The 14,171-nt window shown below is 38.6% G+C and overlaps 1 protein-coding gene across 4 annotated transcripts in view; it reads right to left on the reverse strand.

The window, feature by feature from the left end:
• Positions 1-14,171, reverse strand: part of NLGN3 (neuroligin 3) — a 127,879-nt gene that overhangs the window by 17,719 nt on the left and 95,989 nt on the right. For 2 of the 4 annotated variants that reach the window (XM_077284989.1, XM_077284990.1), the window contains exon 3: positions 11,796-11,855. The exons of the other annotated variants lie outside the window; for them this stretch is intronic. In XM_077284989.1, the coding sequence (XP_077141104.1) occupies positions 11,796-11,855 (60 nt within the window). The remainder of the gene's footprint in view (positions 1-11,795; positions 11,856-14,171) is intronic. 4 annotated transcript variants of the gene reach the window in all.

Below are 14,171 nucleotides of genomic sequence, written 5' to 3' on the forward strand. Positions count from 1 at the left end.
GGAACGCTCCCTGCACATGCCATACCTGGCGTATAAGACGACCCCCGACTTTCGGGACAATTTTTAGGGGTTAAAAAGTCATCTTATACGCCGGAAAATACGGTAACTTTTTCATGATATTCTAATTTTGTGAGAAGTACCTGTAGGTATAAGCAAGAGTTCAAATGCATGAAAAGAATAACTTGAGCAGAGCAAGCCCCCTGAATATACTGTAATCAGTTGGATAGAACTTTCCAAAACACATATAGAACAGAAGGAGATCGAGGATAAAAAAAAGTCTCACTCACATATCAATATCACCAGCTACCTGCAGGGTTCCCACCACCTCAACGCACGTTTTGTTATCTCTACATCAGGACGCCTCCAACTGATTACAGTATATTGAATGGGTTTTGCTATACTCATGTTATACTTTTCACACATTTCAACTCTTGCATATGCCTATGTTCCTCTGCATGTGTGCTGAGCAGCCTCTGTTTATTTACTATTTGTATAACTAGTGTACTAAGTGAATAGAGTATTTTTATTGGGTACATATACCCTGTAGGTCCTCTTTTCCTACCACTGTTTTGTTGTGCTATATCATGTGTGCTTAGCCCATTATTGTGGTTTTAATATGGGTCCCTTGTTGACAGCATATGAAGCACGTGTAGGCCCTCCAGGAGCCTATGCACCATCTTTTGATATTTCAGCTATATTGGTCTGCCTGAGCTAAATGTTTCATGCTGTATGTGCCATTGACTTAAGAAGCATTTATCGCTATGGAAGGCTGGTTTCTAGACAGAATTACATAGTCATGCCTGGATTGTAGGCATATCGTAAAGGCTAAGTCATGAATTGGGTCTTATACTACACAAGAAGCTTGATATGATACTTAGCATAATGTTTTATATTTAAGAGATGGCTCCTACATAAAATGTGTGCCTAATGTTGAAAACTACATCACTAAGAAATAATAAAAGTGTAGTCACTTGATAAATAAGGGCATATAAGGGAAATATGAAAAGTGCTATAGTACAGTAATTTAAAACCATACATACCTACACTAATTTTGTATTAAACACAAAGTAAGAATCTAAAACAATAAATGGTAATAAAATGACGTTTTGGGAATGGCAACCTCTCCAGCCTAAAATGTTTGGTGCTTGAAGGGGTTTTTTACTTTTTTTTTCTTTTAAGCATCACCACTGAGGCCAGTGCAGACATTTATTGGCCTCAGTGGTGATGCTTGATACATGACTACTGAGGCCAGTGATTGGCTGCAGTGGTCAAGCAATCATCACTGCAGGACTGGTGACACAGCAGAGCAAGTAATTGTCATTTCTTTATTAACACTTCCGGCTCTGGGGCACTTTTTTGATTCTGAAAAACTCCTTCAAATAAGCAGTTTTCAATCTTGAGTAGTTAAAATTACTAAGACTAGCATCTCAGCTGAGAAACAGAATTTTTCATATTAATGACTAATTTTATGTATGATTGAAAATATACTTGTTATACAGGTTTATAGCTGAAGGGCACCAATCAGTAGGGTACTGTATGCTTTTCCTTGTAGGTGTGTAGTAGTTTAACCTCCCCCCCCAAAAAAAGAAAAAAAAAAAACAAAAAACTATAAATTCAACATAGAGACAGGCAAACAAAAGACACACAAAAAAACAAAGACACATTTACATCTCAACTACTAAAGTTTAGTCAAAGAATGGTAAAAACACCTACGCTGGTCAGAAATGGGATGATTACACCGCAGGGGCCATGTGGGGTCCAAATACAGAAAGATCTCTGTCCAGTAAACACAAATCTTTCTTTTGAGAAGGGAGGACAGGTGTTTCGCTTGTCATGTGCCACCATCAATGTCTATGAGATGCTGCTGGTGGTACAAGGGGGCTGGAGAGACATCCCTTGATGTATGGCCACCATCACATTAGTTATTAGTTTACTTTGTGGGTTTAAAATATAAATCTTTTTATTTTGGCTACTTGTTCATCCAAATTATGGCTGTTACCTTATTGAACAATGTGAAACTATGCTTAGTGGTCGAACCGGTGGTCCGAGGGTGGTTCATGAAGGGAAATCTATATGGCCCTGCCGTCTTCAACAGGATAATACTCAGGGACCAGCGCTCTTCCAACCATACAGAACGTAAAAGCAGTTCTTGTTACCCCATGAAGGAGACATCTCCAAAAGTTGGGTTTAGTGCATTTTTATGGGGCTTTTAATATACCTGTGGTGTGTGTTCCTTTCATATGTATGTTGCTCGTTTCCTTTTCTGCTTTGTCTAAACATGTTTCCAGTTACATTAATTACATGGAGAAAATGTTGCCCACAAATATATTGACAAAAAAGGCTTGTGCCTTTGTCCATTCTGACGGAAAAAGGAAAGCTGACCGACACTGTCCTAGATTAAGCAGATATTTAAAGGGAACCTGTCAGCAGGATTGTGCCCAGTAACCTACAGAGAGTGTCAGGTCGGCGCCGTTATACTGATTAATGATACCTGTGTGATGAAACCCGTCTTGTGGTTGTTTAATCTTTATTTTCAGTTTTGAGCTAATGATGTGATCGTGCTCCGGGGCGGCCTGTGTGGGGTCTTCATGTGGTTCTCTGATTAGGTATTTATAAATAAAACCATATCACTTTGTATCGCCATAATCGTACTGACCCACAAAATGAAAATAACGCTTCGTTTTTCAGCACAGTAAATAGTTTAAATTTAAAAATGTTAAAAATCCAATAGCTGAATTTTGTTTTTCGATTTTAAAAAATTCCCATAAAGACTTAGTAAAAGTTGGTTAAGTTATACTTACCCAAAAAAATGTTGCCACTGATAAATAAAAAATCATCCAGCAAACAAACAAGCCCTTATATAACTACGCCAAGGGAAAAATAAAAATGTTTTGGCTCTTTAAATGCAACAGTGAAAAAAAATGTAGAATTGTTTACTAAGAACCCCATGTTTTTTATATGGACTATTGTTTTTACTTATTTGTTTATAGCACGGTATATGTTCATTTTGTTTCTGTTTTAGGCTTTGTCTGTTAAATGGCCAGTGTGAACATGCTCCTATTTTGCATGCATAACAACTCATGTAAAATACTGACCAAATATGTACGTGTGAACATGGCAGTACTACCCCATTATAATGGTGATTATTATGCTGACATAATAATATGTTGATCACCAAATATACAAGCGTTTTGCTTTTTTGTCGGGTGATCGTCAGCATGTCTACAAGGCCCAATAATAGTTTGCCAATTATCAGCTCATCTAAATGGACCACAAATTGCTAAATTTAAGCACCTCCACTTTACAGCTAAGTGTGAAATAAATTCCCCAATTAAAGTAGTATACATTCACACTTTTATATAATCTTAAAACGGATATTTAATTCAGATAAACGCTGTTATATTATTCCGTGAAACATTCTCACTCAACAAAAACAACAGAACTTCCAGTAAAAAAAAAGGACTGAAAAAAGTCACTGCCGCATCCTCCATTAGGGTCCAGATAGTAAACTGCTGGAAATGTGGATAGATATCTCAAATAGCTCCAATGATTCTTGGATTTGTAGTCCAGATACATTACGAGTGTCTGATATGACATAATTTATGCGCCATGTTCATGTCTAACTGTTCATTTATGTCCCGTAGTACGTTACACATGGGAAATCTGCATGGACGTATGCCCAAGTATGTCCAGAGTTACAGTATAAATCCTTAAAACACAAATTATATAATGTACACCCCATGTTTCAGAACCCATGGGAAATCTGCCAAGAAAGCAGCCTCAGACTATACCCGGGAACAGTACAAAAATACAATGTCCATTCCATGTTTAAGAAATGGACTACAGGTAATTTACACAGTGTATACTTTCAGAAACATAGACAGTTTCCCAGTATTTTTCATCCAGTTCTATACTGTTTATATCGGAAAATCAATGTTAATTTAAAGGGCTTTCACATGGCCATATAAAAATATGTATTTGTAATTGATGGGTTTGAGCGCTGTCCATTTGCAAAAAAAATCATTGAAGTCTATAGAGTATACAGATGAATTAATAAGCCACTGTGTACAGAATATAGCATTTCATCTGTATTTCAAAAAGGTTTTATTATGTGTTTCCCACTTCTCACTGGAAGAGGGCCAATACAGCAAGACGGAAGAAAAACTAATAGAATGCTGAAAATATGCCGATGATACATAACGGTTCATTATCGATACATTAATCCGAATGGAGGCATATGCCTAAATAGAATTCACCGAAAGTTGAGGTCAAGGTCATTTTAATCAGTGAATTTAATAAACACATTTTAAGGCCGGCGTCACACTGGCGAGTTTTACGGACGTATGAGCGCAGAAAATACACCCGTAAAATACACATAACACACGGCCCAATGATTCTCTATGGCCCAGCTCCTATCAGCCGTATTTTACGGATCCATATTATACGGTCTTCTACGGCCGTACAAAATCGCAGCATGCTGCGTTTGTCTCCGTATTGCGCAAAAAAAAATCGCCAATGAAAGTCTATGGGGGCGAGAAAAATACGGATTCCACACGGACCAGCAGTGTGACTTGCGAGAAATACGCAGCAGTGTTCTATAGAAAAGCCGGTAATTCAATTGCCGGCTTTTCATTTCTCCTTCACAAACCCGACATGATATGAGACATGGTTTACATACAGTAAGCCATCTCATATCCCTTTTTTTTTGCATATTCCACACTACTGTTAGTAGTGTGTATGTGCAAAATTTGGGCGCTGTAGCTTATAAAATAAAGGGTTAAATCGCGGAAAAATTTGGCGTGGGCTCCCGCGCAATTTTCTCCGCCAGAGTGGTAAAGCCAGTGACTGAGGGCAGATATTAATAGCCTAGAGAGGGTCCATGGTTATTGGCCCCCCCTGGCTACAAACATCTGCCCCCAGCCACCCCAGAAAAGGCACATCTGGAAGATGCGCCTATTCTGGCACTTGGCCACTCTCTTCCCATTCCCGTGTAGCGGTGGGATATGGGGTAATGAAGGGTTAATGTCACCTTGCTATTGTAAGGTGACATTAAGCCAGATTAATAATGGAGAGGCGTCAATTATGACACCTATCCATTATTAATCCAATAGTACTAAATGGTTAATAAAACACACATTTACAAGTATTTTAATAAAATAAAGACACAGGTTGTTGTAATATTTCATTATACTGGTAATCCACCTGAAGACCCTCGTTATGTAACAAAGGAAAAATAAAAAAACAACAATATCTCATACCTTCCGTCACTCAGGTCAAGTGCAGGGGAATGACCTGTACTAACCTTGAGTTGCGGTGAGGCGCCCTCTGCTGGATGTCGTCATGAACTGGAGCCTGGTAAAAGTTCCCACGCTCGAGTACATCCAGCAGAGGGCGCCTCACCGCAACTCAAGGTAACTACAGGTCATTCCCCTGCAATCCATTAATTCCCGGGGGTTTTACAGCCACGAGCACTGCTTTTGCACAGCTCCTGGCTGTAAAATAATTTAACCCCTTCAGATGGATTTACTTCATGGGACTTGACCTGAGCGATGGAAGGTATGAGATATTATTGTTTTTTTTTCCTTGGGAGTGTGACGCCGGCCTAAAAAGGAATGACCAGTGGCAAAAAAATACAGTCATAAAAAATGAATTTCCTACTATACTTTATTTCCAAATCTGCCCAGATCCTGCAATTTGTTATCACCTCTCCTGGTTTCAGCAGCTTCACTTTCTTGCTCATTCCAGCACAGGTTGTATCAGTGACACAATAGAGGGGGTCGGTCTTGTTCTGCTTTTAGCTAAGTCAGCCCCTGTTTTCGTCTCTAGATTATCCGTGATGGCGAAGGAGACAGATTTATTAAATTAATGAGGCTTACCGCAAGATCCCTTAATCCCTTCCTGCTGCGGCCAATTTTAGTTTCTGCACTTTCATTTTGTTTTTTGTTTTTTTTTATTTTCCTGCCGACAGAGCTGTATAAGGGCTGGTTTCTTGCTTGGCATAATTTTTTTATTGACCCTTGGGATGAGTGCTAGATACAGTGTTTCTACGTAATGAAGTTGTCCACTACTTGGACAACCCCTTCTCATTCCCCACGCTTGGCCCCCATAAAATTATAAAGCCTATACTCGCCTCCAGTGCTAGCGGCGTTCTCGCAGTGTCAGCACTCGTGCTCCCCAGGGCTCCTGTGCTGTTGTGGTGACACATGACCCCGGCACCCAATCAGTGATGGCGTCACTGTCCCCGCCTCCTGTCGAATTGAACATAAAGAGGAAGTGAGAGCAGCTGCAGCCCGGACTTCCTCTTCATGTTCAGTTTGAAGGCAGGGACAGCGATACCTTCACTGATTGGGCGCCGGGGTCATGTGTCACAACAACAGCACCAAAGCCCCAGGAGAGCGAGTGCCAACACCACGGGAATGGCATCGGCACAGTAGGGGAGTATAGGCTTAATTATTTTAGGGGGCCAAACATTTTAATCAAGAAGGGGTTGTCCTAGTACTGGATGACCCCTTTAAAGAATAGACACCTTTAATGTTCATATACTGTAATTTGTATTGGGTCTTTCATACAAATATACTAGTAATGGTTATAGCCACAAAATACATAATCATAAAGTTTCTGAATAAATTCATATTTACACATATGAAACTGAAGTTTCAACCACTCTACAGTCATCTGCAGTATTTCCGCCCCCAGCCATAAACAGTATCTATGTACTCCACTTTAAATAAAAACGGGATCAAATTTAACATTTGTCCAGCAGCGTCAAGAATTTCTTATATATATAGAAACTATTTGATGGACTTTACCAGGTTATGTAAAATAATTATTTATTGTAATTTCCTAATACTCTATGGCCCTAATTCAAAGAGTTTTTGCCAGATTTCTGAAAATTTTGCAACTTTTGGCCTTCTCACGTTAGTACTAGGCCAGATTTGGCAAAGTGGGCCTAGCATGGGGCATGGTAAACCTTGCCTGACAAATTCACTGTAGAGATCTGTCTATTGGCATCTTCCTGAAGTCACAGTCTAACATTGGATGATCCTGGATCCTTCTTTATGGTTTGTAATACTAGTCATTTTGTAGCAATATTATATAGAAATACTCTGAGATCAGCCATTGCACCCATTCTCCTCCTTACTTTCCTATATCAGGTTTTAAAGGGAATCAGTCAGTAGGATCAACCCTCCAAAAGCCATTTATATTGGCATATAGGTCATAGGAAGCTGAATAATATGATACCTTGAGATGTGAAAAGGAAATATCTTTAGATGTGTTTGAGATATACAGTAAATATACAACTGTAGTTCTATTAACAAAGGAATCCTGATCCCAAAATGTCAAAGTCAGTCCTTGGTCCCAAAAGTTCCACTTATAGCTTCTGTACAACACAAGGAAGAGTTTCCTGGGTGCACATGTCATTGTGCCATGTACGGGAAAGTCTGGTTCATTTCAATAGGTGACACAGCAGTCTTCTCTGGATTGTCTTAGTTATTGAAATGATCAGAAAAACCTTTGTGAATATAAATATATTAGTTGTTTACATCTATATTTTGAACACATCTAAACAAATTATTTTATGGTTGTCAACCCCTTTAATGCACCATCTTTACAGCCGGAATACCCTAATGTATAATGAAAGAATGTTTTATTTAATCCACACGGACAATGGCCATCAAGGCAGATGTGTCCTTCATAGGGCATGTACTTATCTCTGAGTGTACTTGGAAGGGCTGTGGTAAATAGGACCTGTCCCCATTCCTGACAAGTCTGTTATGGTAAGATATGTGGAGATATTAGCTTGTAAAGTTTAAGTTATAATTTAGGTTAAAGTTCAACTGGTTGTTACCAGAGATTTGTCTCTGGGGGCATGTACTTCTTCCCCTGAATGAGGATGACCTATCATAAGATGGCAACATCATGCTGGGGAAAATAGAACACTCTCTCCTCTCCTTACTGATCTCTGTGGCTACTATGTAGAAATACAGCTGAGCCGAGTTATGAATAATTACAAATACTTCTAGATCTCATCTCAACAGTAATGTCACCTCTCACCCTCCCATCACACTGACTGCTATGAGATCAGATCTAAGAAGTGTTTGTAATAATACATCTAAGCTCTGCTGCTGTGGACGTTCCCCTTTAATGACAAAATATTTACTTAAGGTATCTTATGGAGTGACATATTTCCTCATATAGATATGCGGGGCTGGTGGCAGATATTCTAAACTTGGAGTTAAAGTTGATTAATGAGAGCCAATGAAGATACAATCTATTGTAGGGAAGAAGATGGTCCCATGTGACTGCGTAGTAGTATACCCGACTGCATTCTGTCATATAACTGCTACATGTATGGTTTAATGTTAGATCAGCAAACATACTTGATAGGGATTTTCTTTGGTACCAGACACAAAAAAAGAAATGAAACATACAAACAAGCAAACAATCCGAAAACTCCATACTCCAACTCAGAGATTTCAAAACATGCGCTATTGAGGCCTGTGCACATCAATGACACCGCACATCATGAAACACATATAATAGATATAATAACATAATAGATTACAGTCCACAATTTAAATACCACAAGGGCTCCCAATGCACAATATTGACAATACTAACATTACAACATTAATTCATATCACCCACAAGGATAACCTCTATACCAAAGAGTACAAATCACATATTCAATCAGGTATCACCGCCTTGATTCATACTTCACAGTTACCCACCAGCTGCCATATTGCCTCAGTATCCAACACACTGTCCGGCACAACACACTATCCGGCATCCCTACAAGCAATTCGCTCCTGCTTCATGTTCCATGTGTTCTGAGGCCTAATGGGCCATTAAAAACAACCTCATCTAACAATAAAGTGCAGCAATAAAACACCTGCTTGTACATAACTGATGATCTAAAGGCACGGTGCATAACATTAAACCATTAGAGATGAGAGAATCAGCAGAAATTCGAATAGGACATATTTCTCACATGTGGCAAAGATGTGTGATTTCCATCGAAGTTATGACATGCTCCTTACCTATGCTTTGGGGACCAAAGAGCATAATAAACATAGGATGTAAAATATATATATATATATATATATATATATATATATATATATATATATATACAGTATATATATATATATATACACCCTACTACTCATCGCGTTACACACCCATCTCACCACTGCCACAGCCCACCGTCTAGTCCTCCACTAAGTATGGCCTCTTCTTTCCTCCTTCCTTTGAATCGCATGATGTCCTCTTCAGGCAAATTCACTCTGTGTCAGGGCTTCCAGTGCTGAGTTGGCCTTTAACATTCTCAATCGAAGCCTCCAAAGCACGTCGTGACATCAGAACTCTACATATAAATGACCGAAGATGACATCACGCATTGAAGGAAAGAGGAGGCCGGATGGAAGTGTGGATCAGATGGTAGCCTCTGGCAACGGGAGGGCAGGCAAGTGGAGAAGTGAATTTTTTAAATTCCTTTTTATGACCTTTTATAATTTGGCAGCTGGATGATTTGAAAATAATCTGAACAATAATTCTGTAGAAAGTGCTAAGGCTTCTTTAACACTTCCGTCGTTACGGGGCCGTCACAAAGCGTCGGCGCAACGTACCGACGGACAGTGGTGATTTTTTGCACAATGTGGGCAGCGGACGCAATGTTTCAACGCATCCGCTGCCAATTGTGAAGTCCAAGGGAGGAGGGGGTGGAGTTCCGGCCGCGCCTACGCAGTTCAAAATGCGGGACCCGACGTACGAAAAAACGTTCCCTTGAACATTTTTTCGCTATGACGGTCGGCCAAATACCGACGCATCCAGTGCACAACGTATGGAACGTGTGTCCATACGTTGCGATGCGTCGGTAATACAAGTCTATGGAGAAAAAAAGCATCCTGCGGGCGACTGTGCAGGATGCGTTTTTTCTACAAAACGACGCATTGCGACGGGGGCCAAACAACGCAAGTGTGAAAGTAGCCTTACAGTTCCACTTACAGTTTTCTGTAGGCACAAGTGACCAGTGCTGTGTATGGGGCTTGTATGTATCTACACATCAGCAAAATGGTGCCTGTCATTTTGCAAAATTTTCACAAAGTGAATTACAAAAATTGTAAAATTGTACTGAACTTGTCTGACTCAAATTCACTCATCTCTATAAACCATACATATAACAGTAATAATATAACAGAGCAATCGGATCAACTCTGACATGACCACATTTACCATTTTCTTCCCTGCAAAAGAACAAAGACGTGTACAACAGACAGCAGACCCTTTTATACAAGAGCGGGCCCCTTATACTGAGGAGTTATTACTATCATAGTCACATTCACGTAAAATCTTTGGCTACTAATTGATATTGCTATTGGTAAAGAAAATCAGTGCTTTCTGTATTTTAAGTTTGATTTTACAAGGTCAGTAATTAATACGCAGACATAAAAACACACTAAACAACACAGTGAGACAGTCCTCGCTAATCACTTGGACTCAACAAATACACACAAAGGTTTATCTGGACCAAACAAAAAAACGAGACAAGCCTAAAAATGTAATCGATAGATATCATTATATCTCAAACCACTTCATCACAAATCTGTCTGCTGCTAATTCTAAGGAGGGGGGAATTACAAGTGTAAGGGCAAACATTCCAATGTGCAGAAGACAATAGAAGTCAATCAGATATTAACTTTGACCATCAAGTATAAAGGTAAATGCTTGAATAAAATCATATTACAATATGTGTAGTTATGGATTTTTAGTACAAGCAAACTGACATGAAGAGGACAAAGACGTAAAAAACAAGCATTATCATTTCAGAACTGAAATGATAATATCCTGTAGAAGAAGAAATATACACCTTCCCCCGCTAATGCAAGGGAAAGTCAGAAGCTGCAGAATAATCACTTGATTATCATTATTTTTGTTTATAAGTTAAAAGGGGTATTTTCATCTCCACAATCCTATTCCAATATGCAATAATATTAATATATGTAAGTATAATAATAATTCTATTAGCAAATAGCTCCAAATAAATGTAATACAGTTCTTCTTATTCACTCTGTTGCTTACTCCATATGCAGGCATTGCAATAGCTTAGGTATCCATGGTTACGACCACTAACAACTAACTGTCACTATATGAGTGGTCGTTACCATGGATGCCCTGCATATGGGGTAATCAGAAGAACTATACTGCATTTCTAATATTATTAGCACACCAACTATATAATAGGATAGGCTCTTGGAGATGGGATACCCCTTCAAGGACAGAGTAAGTGTATCCTACATCTAGTCAGTGTGACTATTGGAAACCACTTGTTTTGTAATGCATTACATGGGAAAGTTAGTGAAGCCACACAAACGTTGACACAATTTTGGACCAAATCTTCCCTTTTATCTTTTTGCGTGAATCCGTGTGGTTTGGCTTATGCAAGATTTCAGTTTTTGCTCAGTGAGACTATAAATCATTTACTTACTTTCACAGTTGCTTTTTGTGTGTTTCCTCGATGTCCATACTGACGTGTTAACGCTGTGATATTTTAGTGCTACTTAATTTGTGCCTTCTCAAAACAGTTGCATCACTTTTTGTCTTTCTATGTCTTTCATTTGTGTAAGTCCTGCCTCAGTTCCTTCCATGATTATCACAAGAACAACCTGAACTGCTTTCTAGAATTACGGGGTCATATTTTACCTCTCTTATTTTTATATGGAATTTCTGGTCTGGTTTCCCACTAATTTTTTGGGTTGGCGTTTGTCCTTGCCACACACCTTGGGATTACATACCTCCTTTCCTACATATTTTCTTGTTGGGTTTTCGGACACACTCCTTGGAAATCCGTTTTACTGTAAAATGAATAAAAGACTCCAAAATAACAGGAGGTTCCACCCTTGGGGGGGTCATGCAAGCCCAAATGGCTGTGCTCCCCCTCAAACCTCTGAGAGGAAGGAGTAGAACGTTTATGTACCAGGTGACCCTAGTGAGTCCCTGCCCCATGCAGCCTCCTCCCATCTCATGAAGGATAATTAACTTATCAAACTGGGTAATGAGGGCCACAAGGTAGTAGATTTAACACTGAGCAGCTCTCTCTTTTTTACATAACATGAGAGATGCTAAGTGGTAATCTGAGGGACATAACATACGTCCATCTTACATTCCCCATTTTTACATAGTCGTTACATTGTTTTGACCCAGAAACCCCACAAACACTAAGATTATGCCCACCAAGGGTTTAAAGGAATCAAAGTATTTGATAGCAATAGGAGAATGTAAGTTACAGTTGACACATATTTTGCAAAAAAAAAACTAAGAAAAGGGCATCATATAGGTTGGGGGAAAAGTGAGGCAAGACTCAGCGTAGGTGAGGAGAGTGAAGCGGAGTCTAGGTGATCAGAAAATGGGAGGAAACAGAACAAAGCAGGAATCTGGTCATGACCAAATGAATAAAGGGTCAAACATAATGGGCTTGGGGGCAGCCAAGCAAAGAAGCTCCGAGAAACAAGGTGACAAGCCACAAAGAAAACAAACAAGAAATCAAAGATAATGGCATGGGTACCTTGAAATAAGAATTATGAGAAGACGGAACAGAAAGGTTTACTCCAAAATGTTCATAGGTAAAAACAACAAAAGGAAAAGTAAAGTCAAAATGGATGCTCACCGAAAGGTAAGAAATAGCACAAGGGGGAATATGGAGTCGCTAAAATGATGCTTTCTAGAATTAATGGATGCATGACCAGATATGTGTGACGACAGTGAGTAATCATACGAGACCAAACAGCGGTAGGCAAGTAAACAAGAAGAGTCAGTGCTGGAGAGAGGAGGTGCGATGAAAGAGTCACATAACAGGTCAAGATGAAGGTTAATTAATAAGATACAAAATGGTATGAAAATATCATTAAAATGTCAAAGATAAATGATCACCCCTATTGTAAGAAAGCAAAGCATAACAATACCTGAGCATGAAACAGTGGGACATCATCTAATATTCATGTGGGATGATAATAGGATAAAGAAATACTATAGGGAAAAATACGAATAAAGGAATTAATTAAAGGAGCGCTAAACCTTGAAATGATTGAAAAACACAGCACAATCATAAATCACATGCGTCAGTCAACAAGACTTTTACAGACTTGTGAAGCAAACAATTGGAATCTGGTAGAAAAAAAAAACAACGAAGATCTGTGTCCTCAATTTTTTTTTTTTAGTTTTGCGCCAGGTAAACCTGATAAGTTGCCACTGGAGAAAAAATAGAGAGGAAGGTATACTTTTACTGCATTCTAACCGTCCCCTTTTCGCAAAGTTTTTGCTTCACAAGCTTATCATGGGATAGATGAAGGAAGGTGAAACCTCTCGAGAGGACGTGTTTTGTACATTTTGCTTTGCTTTGTTTAGCGCTCCTTTAAACACAAGAGGTAAAGAAATGACAGTGAAAGGTATAATAGTAATGTAGTTATAAAACTACACTGAATGGAAGGTATAAAATGAAACACCATGACAAAAATGGAAAATGACTTAAATCATTAAATGAGAGAATGTAAATTGGGAACAACCATATAAAAAATCTGATTAACTAAATGGCTAATTTAAAAGAAGAGGAAAGAAGACATAAAATAAAATAAAAAGTCTTCAAATTAAAAAATGAGAGCTTTATCAAATAAAATGATTAACATAATATAGCAATAATATATCATCCAATATAGAAATGAAATCAGTTAACAGGTTAGAGAAATTTTGACAGGCAGAAAAGCAAATAAAAGTGTAAACTGCAGGTATATGATACAGGAACACAACTAAAATACTGGCTCAGATCCCAAAATTTTAAGTGGAAGTATCAAATCTCATGTTTCTTTTATTCCATTTCTTTGGTCAAGGAAATTAATTATAACCCAGTTACTACTTCAATGATAATGAAGGATGTACTCCACAGAGACAGAAGAGAAAATTTCCATCATACTCACATTTTAGGAAACACCTGTCTTTATTTTCTGGAGTGCCATTCTAATGCTGCTGACAGACCAAAAATATCCAATGCAAAAAAGAGGCGGACAGGCACAACCAATAATAAAAGTGTTTTTTTTTTGTATTATTGGATGTGCCTGTCCACTTCTCTTTTGCATTGGATATTGAAGGATGGTGTGAAGAAATGACTATATGTACTC

This window comes from Ranitomeya variabilis, chromosome 2 (assembly GCF_051348905.1).
Source record: "Ranitomeya variabilis isolate aRanVar5 chromosome 2, aRanVar5.hap1, whole genome shotgun sequence".
Lineage (NCBI taxonomy): Eukaryota > Metazoa > Chordata > Amphibia > Anura > Dendrobatidae > Ranitomeya > Ranitomeya variabilis.